Source organism: Oncorhynchus mykiss, chromosome 2, assembly GCF_057628025.1.
Source record: "Oncorhynchus mykiss isolate SJ-2025 chromosome 2, ASM5762802v1, whole genome shotgun sequence".
Taxonomy (NCBI): domain Eukaryota; kingdom Metazoa; phylum Chordata; class Actinopteri; order Salmoniformes; family Salmonidae; genus Oncorhynchus; species Oncorhynchus mykiss.
In genome coordinates, this window is record NC_143023.1 from 61,586,946 (window position 1) to 61,603,135 (window position 16,190).

Genomic DNA, 16,190 nt, shown 5'->3' on the forward strand with positions numbered 1-16,190 from the left:
AGAATAATGCTGTAAAGCAGGGCTACCCAACCCTCTTCCTAGAGATCTTCCGTCCTGTGGGTTTTCAGTCCAACCCTAATTTAACACACCCGATTCTACTAATTAGCTGCTCAACAAGATGTTAACTAGCTGAATCAGATATGCTAAATTAGGGATGGACTGAAAACCTACAGGACAGTAGATCTCCAGGAAGAGGGTTGGGCAGCCCTGCTGTAAAGTAACATTTGTAAAAAGTCAAGGGGTCTGAATACCTTCTGAAGGCACTGTATTAGCCCTACACATTCTATCCCTTCCTACTCCTTCTGTCATTCTATACCACTGGACCGGAGATGGATGGTCCTGTCTGTGACTGGCCCTTAAATTATGTGTATCAGTAGGTCAGTAATACATATACAACTGGAAGGGGGATATAATTTCATATAAATTGTGTCAAATTTGTTTGGTTTTCATCAAGACTCATGAAGATTTCAAATGTCAGAAATGTCTCCTTCCCTCAGAAACCAGACGCCACACAATTGTAGTTCAGGAAAGCCTTTTCCGCTTTATTACAAAGAAAAGAGGCTTTGAACGTCAGAAAATTCAAGATTGATCTGTATTCATTATTCTTAAAATTATTCACTTTTCCATTTCCTACGAAATGCTGCTGTTTAAACAGCTTTAAGTGAAATGTGTCCGTCTGTCCTCTTGCTTTGGACTGATTAGTTGGTTTGTTTAGGGGGTGGATTTCCTTGTTTTAGCTCAGAAGAATCAGGTATTTCCTTGTTTGTCTTTTTTATTTGTAATTCTTCGTCGTAAGTGCTCACGGCGCCGAGTGCGACGCCCTGTCCAGCAGATACAGAAATGTCCTATTTTATCCACATATTGCATCCACGCTGACCTCCTAAAAACGAGGTACAAGGCAGAGCAATTTTTTTCTCCAAAATATATATACATATATATATACACATACATACACATATATATATATAATATATATATATATATATATATATATATACACACACATATATATATATAATATATAATACATACAGATTCATACATACATATCAGTATTCATGTGATGTTCAAACATAAAAATACTTTTTTTTTTACACGTTTATTACAAAATCGTAACAAAGACTGGAAAGTGTTTTGCTTGCTCTGGAACAATGAAGCTGGGTAGGTATTCTAACAACCCTTGTACGGGTTGTCCACAGGTTGTGAGAACATTCACTAAAAAAGTATCCGATCTGTGTCTATTTTGAAGCCAGACAGAAAATACCCGTCAAAAGGAAAGAAAGATGTGGGGCCGGTTGAGGAGAAAAGAGGGAATGTACAAGAGGAGAGATAGAAAGAGAGGTGTAGACAGGCTGCTGATCTTTACAAAACAAAACAGGAGGGAGTGTTTTCACATAAAAAAGCACAAACAATCTTTGTGTTCTTTTATTACTAAATAGTGCAACAACGAACATTGCATTTCTTCCGGCCCCTTTCGTTCTCACGTGTGGGATGGTACTTGTTGGTTTAGCCTTCCCCGCCTTTGTCACTTTTTTGTTGATGAAAAAATGTGTCATAACCCTTGTTTTGTCACTGTAAAGTGTGCCGGTATAGTCAGTCTTCTGATTCAGAGGTAAACAAAACACAGACCCTGCTCAACTCCCACCTCAAAAAACAAGGACATTAAAGGAATAAAAACAGAACAAGTGTAGGTGTTTGGGCAGCACATAATTTGGGAAAGGCAGGGCTCAGTTTTCCCCACCCTTATGCAGTGGTGAGGACCTCCTCTGCAGTCCTTTTAACCAGACCCTCAAGGAATAAAAACCAGGATGGATGCCTGGGCCACAGCACCTTCCTCAGGCTGGGAGGGAGGGGTGCAGGGACAGCAGTACCCCTGGGACTATACTGTACTTGGGCCTCAGAAGGCCTGCTGGGCTGGGTTGTAGTTGAAGGTAGACGGGACGTGGGGCCTCTCTTCTAGCTTGTCGTACTCCAGGTGGAACTCCTGAAGGGATTGAGAACACACCATCAGTAATGGAAGACTCCTGCTGAGTTTATATGGCCCAAGTGAGACTACTGATAAAACTACTGAACTACTGGACTACTGAACTAAAAACCCAGTGTGACATCACCAGTAACCGAGAGATACTGAAGGCCTACCTTGAGCCCCTTTACAAGCCGTTCTTGAGGGTCACAACCAACGTTAAAAACTCTTAAAAGTTCCCAAAACAAAACTAGTACGTAAAGCACGTAACTCCATCAAAGGAGATTCACAACTCATGGCATACATATAAATCTAAAAAGGCACACACAGATAATGCTCTCTCTTAAAGGGATAGTTCAACATTTTGGCAATGAAGCCCTTTATCTACTTCCCCAGAGTCAGATGAACTCAAGGATAGCATTTTTATGTTTCTGCATGCAGTTTGAAGAAAAATGCTAACTAGCGTTAGTGCAATTTCTAACTAGCGTTAGCACAATGACTAGACGTCTATGAAAACAGGTAGCATGCTAACTCTGGTTAGCATTGCACTAACTGTAGTTCGCATTGGCTCACAAAAATACATTTAACTTCTTTCATACTGGACGCTGAGACATACAAATTGTATACTAGAGTTAATCTGACTTTTGGGAAGTAGATTGCCAAAATCTCGGACTATCCCTTTATTAATGTTTAGTGTATTGATTTAGGGTAGTGGATCCTAAAGCCAATACCTTTACCTTGGCTACCTTCCTCCAGTTAAGACAATCAAAGAAGTAGTAGGTTCCCCTCTCGTAGGTGTTGGTCTTTAGTGTGGGCTCCATACCCGGCGCCCGCGTGATCCACACCCGCTCCTCCTTGTGGTACCGCCAGTCCCGGTTGAAGCTGCACCAACACCAGGCAGGAGAGAAAGAAATTCCATTACTGCACAGTCAAGTCAAAGAAAATACGCACAAATCGCTTATTGATAACAACCTATGGAAAGAACTGTGGTACTTTGGACAACTATTGGAAGAAACCAAAAAGTGATGCTGGGAGTTGAGGTGATGTAAAATCTAAAAAAAAAACACTTTTGAGAGGAGTCTAATCATTTATAAATAAAAGATTAGCAAGGCACTAAATACTACAAACTAAGTTAAATGCCTTCAGTAGTAGTTTGGATGTGCTACTTACAGCTCTACTGCTGCCAGGAGCTGTAGCAGGTCTCCTCCGTTCATGTAGTACAGATAGAACAACAGGTCTTCACCGTAACGAGCCAGTTTAATAGCTGCCAGCTGAGGAGAGACGTCTTTATCAACACCATCATTCGTTTATCCGATGATGACATTGTGCTTTCTTCAAGAGCATAAGATCAATGCCACATGAAAGGGGGTGTTACACAAACTGATTAGATGACTGATTCATCACCTACCTTGTCCCGTATGTGAATGTTGGTTAAGTACTCAGACGGGACGTGGAAGTCTGAAAGAGAGGCGGCACCAGGGTCACCAAAAGGCTAGGTGCGGAGTGCGGGTGTGTGTGCGTGCGTCTTGGTGGAAAACAGTGGCAAATGTGGCAAATGAGTGGACTATCCCTGGTCAAATCAAACTTTGTCACATGCGCCGAATACAACAAGTGTAGATTTTACCGTGAAATGCTTACTTACAAGCCCTTAACCAACAGTGCAGTTCAAGAAGAAGAAATTTACCAAGAAGACTAAAATAAAAAGTAACACAATAAGAATGATGAGGCTAAATACAGGGGGCATCGGTACCGTGTCAGTGTGCTAGTTGAGATAATCCGTACATGTAGGTGGGGGCGAAATTACTGCATCGGTAACAAACAACCAGCAGTGTACAAAAAGGGGGGGGGGTGTCAATGGAAATTGTCCGATGGCAATTTTATGAATTGTTCAGCAGTCTTATGGCTTGGGGGTAGAAGCTGTTGAGGAGCCTTTTGGTCCTAGACTTGGTGCTCCGGTACCGCTTGTCGTGCAGTAGCAGGGGGAAAAAGTCTACAACTTGGGTGACTGGAGTCTGACAATTTTATGGGCTTTCCTCTGACACCGCCTAGGTCCTGGATGGCAGGAAGCTTGGCCCCAGTGATGTACTGGGCCGCCGTTCGCACTACCCTCTGTAGCGCCTTACAGTCAGGTGCCCGAGCAGTTGCCATACCAGGCGGTGATGCAACCGGTCAGGATGCTCTCAATGGCGCAGCTGTAGAACTTGAGGATCTGGGGGCCCATGCCAAATCATTTCAGTCTCCTGAGGGGTAAAAGGTTTTGTCGTGCCCTCTTCACGACTGTCTTGGTATGTTTGGACCATGATAGTTTGTTGCTGATGTGAACACCAAGGAACTTGAAACTCTCGAACCGCTCCACTACAACCCGTCGATGTTAATGGGGGCCGGTTCGGCCCGTCTTTTCCTGTAGTCCACGATCAGCTCCTTAGTCTTGCTCACACTGAGGGAGAAGTTGTTGTCCTGGCACAACACTGCCAGTTCTCTGACCTCCTCCCTATAGTCCGTCTCATCGTTGTCGGTTATCAGGCCTACCACTGTTGTGTCGTCAGCAAACTTAATGATGGTGTTGGAGTCGTGTTTGGCCACGCAGTCGTGGGGGAACAGGGAATACAGGAGGGGACTAAGTACACACCCCTGAGGGGCCCCAGTGTTAAGGATCAGCATGGCAGATGTGTTGTTGCCTACTCTTACCACCTGGGAGTGGCACTTCAGGAAGTCCCAGAGGGAGGTGTTTAGTCCCAGAGTCCTTAACTTAGTGATGAGCTTTGTGGGCATTATGGTGTTGAACGCTGAGCTGTAGTCAATGAACAGCATTCTCACATAGATGTTATTTTTGTCCAGGTGAGAAAGGGCAGTGTGGAGTACAATGGTGATTGCATCATCTGTGTATCTGTTGGGGTTATATGCGAATTGGAGTGGGTCTAGGGTGTCCAGGAGGATGCTGTTGATGTGAGCCATGACCAGCCTTTCAAAGCATTTAATGGCTACCAACTTGAGTGCCACAGGGCAGAGGATAGAATTATGGTCAGATTTGCCAAACGGAGGGTGGGGGAGAGCTTTGTATGCATCTCTGTGTGTGGAGTAAAGGTTGTCTAGGGTTTTTTTCCCCCCTGGTTGTACATGCAACATGCTGGTAGAAATTTGGTAAAACTGAATTAAGTTTGCCTGCATTAAAGTCCCTGGCCACTAGGAGCGTATTTTCTTCTTTGCTTATGACCTTATAGAGTTGGTTGAGAGCGGTCTTAGTGCCAGCTTCGCTTTGTGGTGGTAAATAGATGCCTATGAATAATACAGATGAGAACTCTCTTGGTAGATAGTGTGGTCTACAGCTTATCATCAGGCACTCTACCTCAGGTGAGCAATACCTCGAGACTTCTTTAATATTAGACATTCCGCACCAGATGTTATTGACAAAAAAACACACCCCCACCCCTCGTCTTACCAGAGGTAGCATCTCTGTTATGCTGGTGCATTGGAAATCCTGCCAGCTTTATATTGTCAGTATCTTCGTTCAGCCACGTCTCGGTGAAACATAAGATGTTCCCGTTTTTAATGTCCCGTTGGTAGGATAATCTTAATCGTAGGTCATCAGTTTTATTTTCCAATTGTTGCCTTCCATTGCCTTCCATTGTTCTTGCTTACGTGCAATGGGAGTTACTTGCTTGCCTCCGGATTCTCAGAAGGGTGCCCGATCTGCGGCCTCTTCTCCAGCATCTCTTCTTCGCGCAAAAGGTGTAAATCTGGGCCTGTCCCACTGAAAGCAGGATATCCTTCTCGTCGGACTCAATAAAGGAAAAAAAGTTTCCTACAGTCCGCGGTGAGTAATCGCTTTTCTGATGTCCAGAAGTTAGCAGTAACATTATGAACACAATAAGTTAAAAAATAAGTTACACAAAACACACAAAAAATAACAAAATAGCACAATTGGTTGGGAGAATGTAAAACGTCAGCCATGTTCTTCGGCGCCTTCTTTGTGTCTACACAGGTGTATGTGTCTTGGTGTGTGTGGTCAGGATAATATCTTACCAATGTCTTGAGGTCGACACGGTGCTGATGCCCAGGGGGAAGCAAACTTGGGGTACAGGTTTCTGTCAGGAGAGGAAGGGACATGTTACTCTCAAAATGGACTTAACTTAACCACTTTGATGATAAAGAACATCTGACAAAACTTAGATTTTTGAATTATGTATCCCCTCAACCTAATATTGAGACAGGGCAGCCATCTTACTCTGGAGAGTTGAGGTTAAGTCCCAATGTTGTGAGGTCACTTCCCAGTGCCAGGTGCACCATGCCTGGGTCCGTCTCCGCCGCTCGAATAAATGTCAGCAAGCCGATCATTCCAAACTGGTCCGTCACCATTCCCCTGGGAATGTTCGTCACCCGCCCTACAGATGAAGGAAAATCAACACAAAATTATAATCAACAAGTAGAGCTTATCCTCCAGCTAGTGCAAATTTGGACATCACCACTGGCCAACAGTCACGCAGAAACCATCTCAAAACCCACCCAGGTCGAGACCGAGAGGTGTGATTGGTTGAGAGGGCTCACCGTCAGGTAACACCTGGATCCCTTTCTTCTGGTTGTTGTTCTGTGCTGAGGTCGTCTTGTCTCCGGGGAACATAGGCCCATCTGCACTGGACGTGCTCTTGCCTGTAGAGTTTAGGTTCTGAACAAAGCAAAAAACAAATGAATTAATAATCATCTTATTTTTAATACATCTATAACCCACACGACATCATGGAACATTGCTTTTAATATAAGATATCCGCTCTTCTAAATCAAATCAAATTGTATTTGTCACGTGCCGAAAACAACAGGACCTTACCGTGAAATGCTTACTTACAAGCCCTTAACCAAAAATGCAGTTCAAGAATTTAGAAAATATTTACTAAATAACCAAAAGTAAACAAAAAGTAACAATGAAATTACATAACAATAGCGAGGCTATATACAGGGGGTACCGAGTCAATGTGCGGGGGTACAGGTTAGTCGAGGTAGCTTGTACATGTCGGTTGGGGTAAAGTGACTATGCATAGATAATAAACAGCGAGTAGCAGCAGTGTAAAAACAAAGGGGGGAGGGGGTCAATGTAAATAGTCCAGGTGGCCATTTGGTTAATTGTTCAGCAGTCTCGTAGCTTGGAGGTAGAAGCTGTTATGGTGCCAATTGGACCTAGACTTGGTGCTCCAGTACCGCTTGCCGTGAGGTAGCAGAGAGAACAGGCGTTGACTGGAGGTGACTGGAGTCATTGACAATTTTATGGGCCTTCCTCTGACACCGCCTAGTATACAGGTCCTGGATGGCCGGAAGCTTGGCCCCAGTGATGTATTGGGCCGTACGCACTACCCTCTGTAGTGCCTTACGGTCGGATGACGAGCAGTTGCCATACCAGGCGGTGACGCAACTGGTCAGGATGCTCTCAATGGTGCAGCTGTAGAACTTTTTCAGGATCTGGGGACCCATGTCAAATCTTTTCAGTCTCCTGAGGGGGAAAGGTGTTGTCGTGCCCTCTTCACAACTGTCTTGGTGTGTTTGGACCATGATAGTTTGTTGGTAATGTGGATACCAAGGAACTTGAAACTCTCGACTCGCTCCACCACAGCTCTGTTGATGTTAATGGGGGCCTGTTCGGCCATCCTTTTCCTGTAGTCACATTGAGGGAGAGGAAGTTGTCCTGGCACCACACTGCCAGGTCTCTGCCCTCCTCTCTAGAGGCTGTCTCATGTGGATATTACAAACTCGGTCAGGGAGAGGTTGAAAATGTCAGTGAAAACACTTCCCGCTCCTTGAAAGCGGCAGCTCTAGAACTTTAGTTCGGTACGGATGTTGCCTGTAACCCATGGCTTCTGGTTGGGATATGTACGTACGGCCACTGTGGGGACGACGTCATCAATGCACTTATTGAAGAAGCTGGTGATTGAGGTGGTATAGGTATGGTATTAGGTAAAACGGATTTAAGGTAAAAAACAGATTTAAAGTATGCCTGCATTAAAGTCCCTGGCCACTGTGGGCGCCGCTTCTGGATGAGCATTTACAGCTCGTTGAATGCGGCCTTAGTGCCAGTATTGGTTTGTGGAGCTAAATAGACGGCCACAAATAATATAGATGAGAACTCTCTTGGTAGATAGTGTGGTCTACAGCTTATCATGAGGTACTCTACCTCAGACGAGCAATACCTTGAGATTTCTTTAATATTAGACATCGCGCACCAGTTGTTATTGACAAATAGACACACACCCCGCCCCTCGTCTTAACAGACGTAGCTGCTCTGTCCTGCCAATGCACGGAAAACCCAGCCATCTCTATATTATCCGTGTCATCGTTCAGCCACGACTCAGTGAAACATAAGATATTACTGTTTTTAATGTCCCGTTGATAGGATAGTCATCGAGATTGTTTTCCTAACAAAGCACCCCAACCTTCTCCCTCTGTATCTCCACCTTTTCTTCATGCAAATGACGGGGTCTGGGCCTGTTCTCCGGAGAGCAGTATATCCTTTGCGTCAGACTCATTAAAAGACAAAAATCTTTGTCCAGTTCGAGGTGAGTAATTGCTGTTCTGATGCCCAGAAGCTATTTTCGGTCATAAGAGACGGTAGTAGCAACTTTATGTACAAAATAAGTTATAAGCAATGCGAAAAAACAAACCAAATAGCACAGTTGGTTAGGAGCCCGTAAAAAGGCGGCCATATATTAGACATATATATATACGGTGAAACACTTGAATATGCAGTAGCTGTTGCTGCTTAATATAAGGAGGCCTTGCCTGGTTGCCTGTCCATTTCAGCTTTAACCATGTTTGGCATGACAACGACCAAGGAAAACAGACTGACAACCAGACTAAAGTAAGCCTGTGTCTGCGTTACTCACTGTCTTGCTGTCATCATTGCTCAACGTGGGGTCCTTGTAGTTGGGACCAGGCAGTGCAGGGAAGTCCTCGTTGTGGATGGAGAAATCCTGCGTCGGCTCATTCGATGGCTTCGTCACCATGCCAACTGATGAGGTCATGAGATGAAGAGAAGAGGCTTCTTAAATAAATCACCACAATGAGAAAGAAGTTTAGCCTTGTTTTTTAAAATATATATACTTACATACATACACACACACACACATATATATATACACACACACATATATATACACATATATACACTGCTCAAAAAAATAAAGGGAACACTTAAACAACACAATGTAACTCCAAGTCAATCACACTTCTGTGAAATCAAACTGTCCACTTAGGAAGCAACACTGATTGACAATAAACTTCACATGCTGTTATGCAAATGGTATAGACAACAGGTGGAAATTATAGGCAATTAGCAAGACACCCCCAATAAAGGAGTGGTTCTGCAGGTGGGGACCACAGACCACTTCTCAGTTCCTATGCTTCCTGGCTGATGTTTTGGTCACTTTTGAATGCTGGCAGTGCTTTCACTCTAGTGGTAGCATGAGACGGAGTCTACAACCCACACAAGTGGCTCAGGTAGTGCAGCTCATCCAGGATGGCACATCAATGCGAGCTGTGGCAAGAAGGTTTGCTGTGTCTGTCAGCGTAGTGTCCAGAGCATGGAGGCGCTACCAGGAGACAGGCCAGTACATCAGGAGACGTGGAGGAGGCCATAGGAGGGCAACAACCCAGCAGCAGGACCGCTACCTCCGCCTTTGTGCAAGGAGGAGCAGGAGCACTGCCAGAGCCCTGCAAAATGACCTCCAGCAGGCCACAAATGTGCATGTGTCTGCTCCAACGGTCAGAAACAGACTCCATGAGGGTGGTATGAGGGCCCGACGTCCACAGTTGGGGGTTGTGCTTACAGCCCAACACCGTGCAGGACGTTTTTCATTTGCCAGAGAACACCAAGATTGGCAAATTCACCACTGGCGCCCTGTGCTCTTCACAGATGAAAGCAGGTTCACACTGAGCACGTGACAGACGTGACAGTCTGGAGACACCATGGAGAACGTTCTGCTGCCTGCAACATCCTCCAGCATGACCGGTTTGGCGGTGGGTCAGTCATGGTGTGGGGGGCCGCACAGCCCTCCATGTGCTCGCCAGAGGTAGCCTGACTGCCATTAGGTACCGAGATGAGATCCTCAGACCCCTTGTGAGACCATATGCTGGTGCGGTTGGCCCTCGGTTCCTCCTAATGCAAGACAATGCCACCTCATGTGGCTGGAGTGTGTCAGCAGTTCCTGCAAGAGGAAGGCATTGATGCTATGGACTGGCCCGCCCGTTCCCCAGACCTGAATCCAATTGAGCACATCTGGGACACCATGTCTCGCTCCATCCACCAACTCCACGTTGCACCACAGACTGTCCAGGAGTTGGCGGATGCTTTAGTCCAGGTCTGGGAGGAGATCCCTCAGGAGACCATCTGCCACCTCATCAGGAGCATGCCTAGGAGTTGTAGGGAGGTCATACAGGCACGTGGAGGCCACACACACTACTGAGCCTCATGTTGACTTGTTTTAAGGACATTACATCAAAGTTGGATCAGCCTGTAGTGTGGTTTTCCACTTTAATTTTGAGTGTGACTCCAAATCCAGACCTCCATGGGCTGATACTTTTGATTTCCATTGATCATTTGTGTGTGATTTTGTTGTCAGCACATTCAACTATGTAAAGAAACAAGTATTTAATAAGAATATTTCATTCATTCAGATCTAGGATGTGTTATTTTAGTGTTCCCTTTATTTTTGTGAGCAGTGTGTGTGTATATATATATATATATATATATATATATATATATATATATATATATATATATACACACACACACACACACACAGTGGGGCAAAAAAGTATTTAGTCAGCCACCAATTGTGCAAGTTCTCCCACTTAAAAAGATGAGGCCTGCAATTTTCATCATAGGTACACTTCAACTATGACAGACAAAATGAGAAAAAAAATTCAGAAAATCACATTGTAGGATTTTTTATGAATTAATTTGCAAATTATGGTGGAAAATAAGTATTTGGTCAATAACAAAAGTTTCTCAATACTTTGTTATATACCCTTTGTTGGCAATGACAGAGGTCAAACGTTTTCTGTAAGTCTTCACAAGGTTTTCACACACTGTTGCTGGTATTTTGGTCCATTCCTCCATGCAGATCTCCTCTAGAGCAGTGATGTTTTGGGGCTGTTGCTGGGCAACACGGACTTTCAACTCCCTCCAAAGATTTTCTATGGGGTTGAGATCTGGAGACTGGCTAGGCCACTCCAGAACCTTGAAATGCTTCTTACGAAGGCACTCCTTCGTTGCCCGCGCGGTGTGTTTGGGATCATTGTCATGCTGAAGGATCCAGCCACGTTTCATCTTCAATGCCCTTGCTGATGGAAGCAGGTTTTCACTCAAAATCCCACGATACATGGCCCCATTCATTCTTTCCTTTACACGGATCAGTCGTCCTGGTCCCTTTGCAGAAAAACAGCCCCAAAGCATGTTTCCACCCCCATGCGTCACAGTAGGTATGGTGTTCGTTGGATGCAACTCAGCATTCTTTGTCCTCCAAACACGACGCGTTGAGTTTTTACCAAAAAGTTATATTTTGGTTTAATCTGACCATATGACATTCTCCCAATCTTCTTCTGGATCATCCAAATGCTCTCTAGCAAACTTCAGACGGGCCTGGACATGTACTGGCTTAAGCAGGAGGACACGTCTGGCACTGCAGGATTTGAGTCCCTGGCGGCGTAGTGTGTTACTGATGGTAGGCTTTGTTACTTTGGTCCCAGCTCTCTGCAGGTCATTCACTAGGTCCCCCCGTGTGGTTCTGTGATTTTTGCTCACTGTTCTTGTGATCATTTTGACCCCACGGGGTGAGATCTTGCGTGGAGCCCCAGATCGAGGGAGATGATCAGTGGTCTTGTATGTCTTCCATTTCCTAATAATTGCTCCCACAGTTGATTTCTTCAAACCAAGCTGCTTACCTACTGCAGATTCAGTCTTCCCAGCCTGGTGCAGGTCTATACTTTTGTTTCTGGTGTCCTTTGACAGCTCTTTGGTCTTGGCCATAGTGGAGTTTGGAGTGTGACTGTTTCAGGTTGTGGACAGGTGTCTTTTATACTGATAACAAGTTCAAACAGGTGCCATTAATACAGGTAACGAGTGGAGGACAGAGGAGCCTCTTAAAGAAGAAGTTACAGGTCTGTGAGAGCCAGAAATCTTGCTTGTTTGTAGGTGACCAAATACTTATATTCCACCATAATTTGCAAATAAATTAAAAATCCTACAATATGATTTTTTGGATTTTTTTCCCTCATTTTGTCTGTCATAGTTGAAGTGTACCTATGATGAAAATTACAGGCCTCTCATATTTTTAAGTGAGAGAACTTGCACAATTGGTGGCTGACTAAATACTTTTTTGCCCCACTGTATGTATGTATGTATGTATGTATGTATGTATATATATACAGTGCCTTGCGAAAGTATTCGGCCCCCTTGAACTTTGCGACCTTTTGCCACATTTCAGGCTTCAAACATAAAGATATAAAACTGTATGTTTTTGTGAAGAATCAACAACAAGTGGGACACAATCATGAAATGGAACGACATTTATTGGATATTTCTAACTTTTTTAACAAATCAAAAACGGAAAAATTGGGCGTGCAAAATTATTCAGCCCCTTTACTTTCAGTGCAGCAAACTCTCTCCAGAAGTTCAGTGAGGATCTCTGAATGATCCAATGTTGACCTAAATTACTAATGATGATAAATACAATCCACCTGTGTGTAATCAAGTCTCCGTATAAATGCACCTGCACTGTGATAGTCTCAGAGGTCCGTTAAAAGCGCAGAGAGCATCATGAAGAACAAGGAACACACCAGGCAGATCCGAGATACTGTTGTGAAGAAGTTTAAAGCCGGATTTGGATACAAAAATATTTCCCAAGCTTTAAACATTCCAAGGAGCACTGTGCAAGCAATAATATTGAAATGGAAGGAGTATCAGACCACTGCAAATCTACCAAGACCTGGCCGTCCCTCTAAACTTTCAGCTCATACAAGGAGAAGACTGATCAGAGATGCAGCCAAGAGGCCCATGATCACTCTGGATGAACTGCAGAGATCTACAGCTGAGGTGGGAGACTCTGTCCATAGGACAACAATCAGTCGTATATTGCACAAATCTGGCCTTTGTGGAAGAGTGGCAAGAAGAAAGCCATTTCTTAAAGATATCCATAAAAAGTGTTGTTTAAAGTTTGCCACAAGCCACCTGGGAGACACACCAAACATGTGGAAGAAGGTGCTCTGGTCAGATGAAACCAAAATGGAACTTTTTGGCAACAATGCAAAACGTTATGTTTGGCGTAAAAGCAACACAGCTCATCACCCTGAACACACCATCCCCACTGTCAAACATGGTGGTGGCAGCATCATGGTTTGGGCCTGCTTTTCTTCAGCAGGGACAGGGAAGATGGTTAAAATTGTTGGGAAGATGGATGGAGCCAAATACAGGACCATTCTGGAAGAAAACCTGATGGAGTCTGCAAAAGACCTGAGACTGGGACGGAGATTTGTCTTCCAACAAGACAATGATCCAAAACATAAAGCAAAATCTACAATGGAATGGTTCAAAAATAAACATATCCAGGTGTTAGAATGGCCAAGTCAAAGTCCAGACCTGAATCCAATCGAGAATCTGTGGAAAGAACTGAAAACTGCTGTTCACAAATGCTCTCCATCCAACCTCACTGAGCTCGAGCTGTTTTGCAAGGAGGAATGGGAAAATATTTCAGTCTCTCGATGTGCAAAACTGATAGAGACATACCCCAAGCGACTTACAGCTGTAATCGCAGCAAAAGGTGGCGCTACAAAGTATTAACTTAAGGGGGCTGAATAATTTTGCACGCCCAATTTTTCCATTTTTGATTTGTTAAAAAAGTTTGAAATATCCAATAAATGTCGTTCCACTTCATGATTGTGTCCCACTTGTTGTTGATTCTTCACAAAAAAATACAGTTTTATATCTTTATGTTTGAAGCCTGAAATGTGGCAAAAGGTCGCAAAGTTCAAGGGGGCCGAATACTTTCGCTCGCCCGCCCGCCCGCCTGTGTGTGTATGTATGTATGTATGTATGTATTAACATATACATACACACACACACACCATTGGACAAGGCCTTTTCCCTTTCTTCATCACATGACTCGCTACTGTTTTGAAGAGAGACAAGTGAACTGAGTATTTACAATGAGAATGTGTCAAGCAGTACTGACTGGCCCACAGTAACGTGATGAGTCCGATGCTTTTTACACATGCACTGCCAAGTGCCTTTAGCATCCAAGCCTAGTGCATTAACAATGAGCCCTTCTTTTTAGTGCACTACGTTGAGCCCTTACTATAGGTAGCCCGCCTAGATTAACCCACAATTATAATTCCTGACTATTGTGCTATAAAGACATCTTACCATAGGGGGCCCTTCCAGCTAGTGGGTTGAGAAGTGGCGTTTGGTTTCCGCTTCCTTCCCTCCGGCTCCTGTCTGCTAAAGCAGGGAAGTCGGACAGGTCTAGCCCCGTCACGTTTTCACTACCGTCTGTGAGAGGGAGGGTTAAAGACTTGTAAGAAAGCCATATGGGTAGGTAAATGTATGTTACTATTCATGCTGACTGTGTGTCTTATAGATTGTGTGAATGGATAGGAAAGTGAACGTTACAAATACTGATGTATCAATCAATGGCCAGACTGAGCATCAGATAGTTGATTATTATGAAGTGACACACTACTAACCTGTGCCATTGAAGATGTTGCTTGATAACGAGTTGTTCATCCCAAACGCCTGGTTCCGGTTCATCCCGAATCCTGACATGCTACAGAAATACAGAGGACAACTTTAGCCTCCAACTGGAGCACCTTAATATCTACTTCCAATCATCACAAAAAACAATTGATTTATACTTTTATACAGAGTTGAGAACAGCAGATCTTTCAATTGTATGGCCAGCCAGACCGTGTCACTGTGTACCTGTTGATGGTGAAGGGCTGCCGTGCAGGCTGCTGTTTGGGCATACAGATGATGCTGGGGGAGCTGCGGTTGGGGCTGCCCAGCCCTGAGCTGCCCATGCTGTTGGTCCTGCTGCTGACCATCCCGATGCCCTGGCCCACCTGGGAGTGGTTCAGCATGTTCCTCGAGTTCATCGGCAGGATCCCCCTGCGGAGGACACATCATGGGTTGGAGATAGATGGGAGGACAGAATGGGTTGATATGAAGCCAGATGATGATTTTACTAATAAATGTCCTGTCCTGCTCTGCAACCACTGACCTGAACTGACTGGCTAACTAATTAGCAGCAGAATAATGATTCCATGGCATTCAAGCACACTGGCTTATGTGTTATATGTCTGTCTCCAGAATATCTCAATTCAATGGGCTTTATTGGCATGGGAAACATATGTATATATATATCTCTCTCTCCAGCATCTCTGTCTCACGTCTCATCTCTTAAACACACCTGCTTGGCGAGGGCGGGGTATGGAGGGACATGGTGGGCACCCCCGTGGTGGGGGTGATATGGCTCGGTAGCTGGGTGCCTTGTGTTAAGCTGCGGTTTAACTGAGTGTTGTTTCCCATGCCCCTTATCGAGAAGCCTAGTGCACCTGCAACGCGAGAAATAGAAACAGTAAACATGGGTCTCTCTTACCAACTTCCAAAGTGACCAATAGATTGGATATCTCTTAAAATAATCTTTTGAAATCAACAAGAAGTGCCTAAGGGAATAGTGCTGAAGTCTGATTTAAATATACCCAATTCTAAACAGGTATATCGGGTAATTATTTGTAATGATCAAATTGCTCCAGGTATGACTTGACTACCAAATTGTTACAGACATAAATGTATTATGGACTTAGTAGGAAAGACCCTGAAAACAGACGCAGTCAGCTTACTCTGTGGGCCGTATAAACTGGCACCAAGCTGGGACAGTTGACCTGATGACGACGGTGAGGGAGACGAGAGCATCTGGAAGAAGAGAAGAGATAAACCACATAATGAGAGGAGGGAGTACTGGAAACAAGAACAGCCAGAGATGACAGTGCCTTCATCAATAACACAACTGCACATTCGGGCAGTTCATATATCATGTTTTACAAATCACACAGGAATTTGGGTATTCAATTTCAAGGATAATAATAACACCATCAATGCTAAGGCACAGATATAAAGTTAGGCATATACACTCCCCTATGTATTTATTTGGGCAGTGAAGCTAATACGTTTAATTTGGCTGTATATTCCAGC

The 16,190-nt window shown here is 44.3% G+C and overlaps 1 protein-coding gene across 25 annotated transcripts in view; it reads right to left on the reverse strand.

Annotated features, from left to right (window-relative positions):
- Positions 1-515: 515 nt before the first annotated feature.
- The window catches only part of LOC110493282 (CCR4-NOT transcription complex subunit 2), a 28,252-nt gene continuing 12,577 nt past the window's right edge, over positions 516-16,190 (reverse strand). For 3 of the 25 annotated variants that reach the window (XM_021567577.3, XM_090204129.1, XM_090204130.1), the window contains exons 3-15: positions 15,839-15,911; positions 15,406-15,550; positions 14,919-15,104; positions 14,684-14,763; positions 14,364-14,489; positions 8,830-8,954; positions 6,509-6,626; positions 6,189-6,345; positions 5,987-6,048; positions 3,372-3,421; positions 3,134-3,234; positions 2,701-2,845; positions 516-1,984 (exon numbers count right to left, since the gene is read on the reverse strand). In XM_021567577.3, the coding sequence (XP_021423252.2) occupies positions 1,898-1,984; positions 2,701-2,845; positions 3,134-3,234; positions 3,372-3,421; positions 5,987-6,048; positions 6,189-6,345; positions 6,509-6,626; positions 8,830-8,954; positions 14,364-14,489; positions 14,684-14,763; positions 14,919-15,104; positions 15,406-15,550; positions 15,839-15,911 (1,455 nt within the window). In that variant the 3' untranslated portion in view covers positions 516-1,897. Of the gene's footprint in view, positions 1,985-2,694; positions 2,846-3,133; positions 3,235-3,371; positions 3,422-5,986; positions 6,049-6,188; positions 6,346-6,508; positions 6,627-8,829; positions 8,988-14,363; positions 14,490-14,683; positions 14,764-14,918; positions 15,105-15,405; positions 15,551-15,838; positions 15,912-16,190 lie in introns of all 25 variants that reach the window. The other 22 variants (XM_090204125.1, XM_090204126.1, XM_090204127.1 and 19 more) reach the window with 11 other exon arrangements.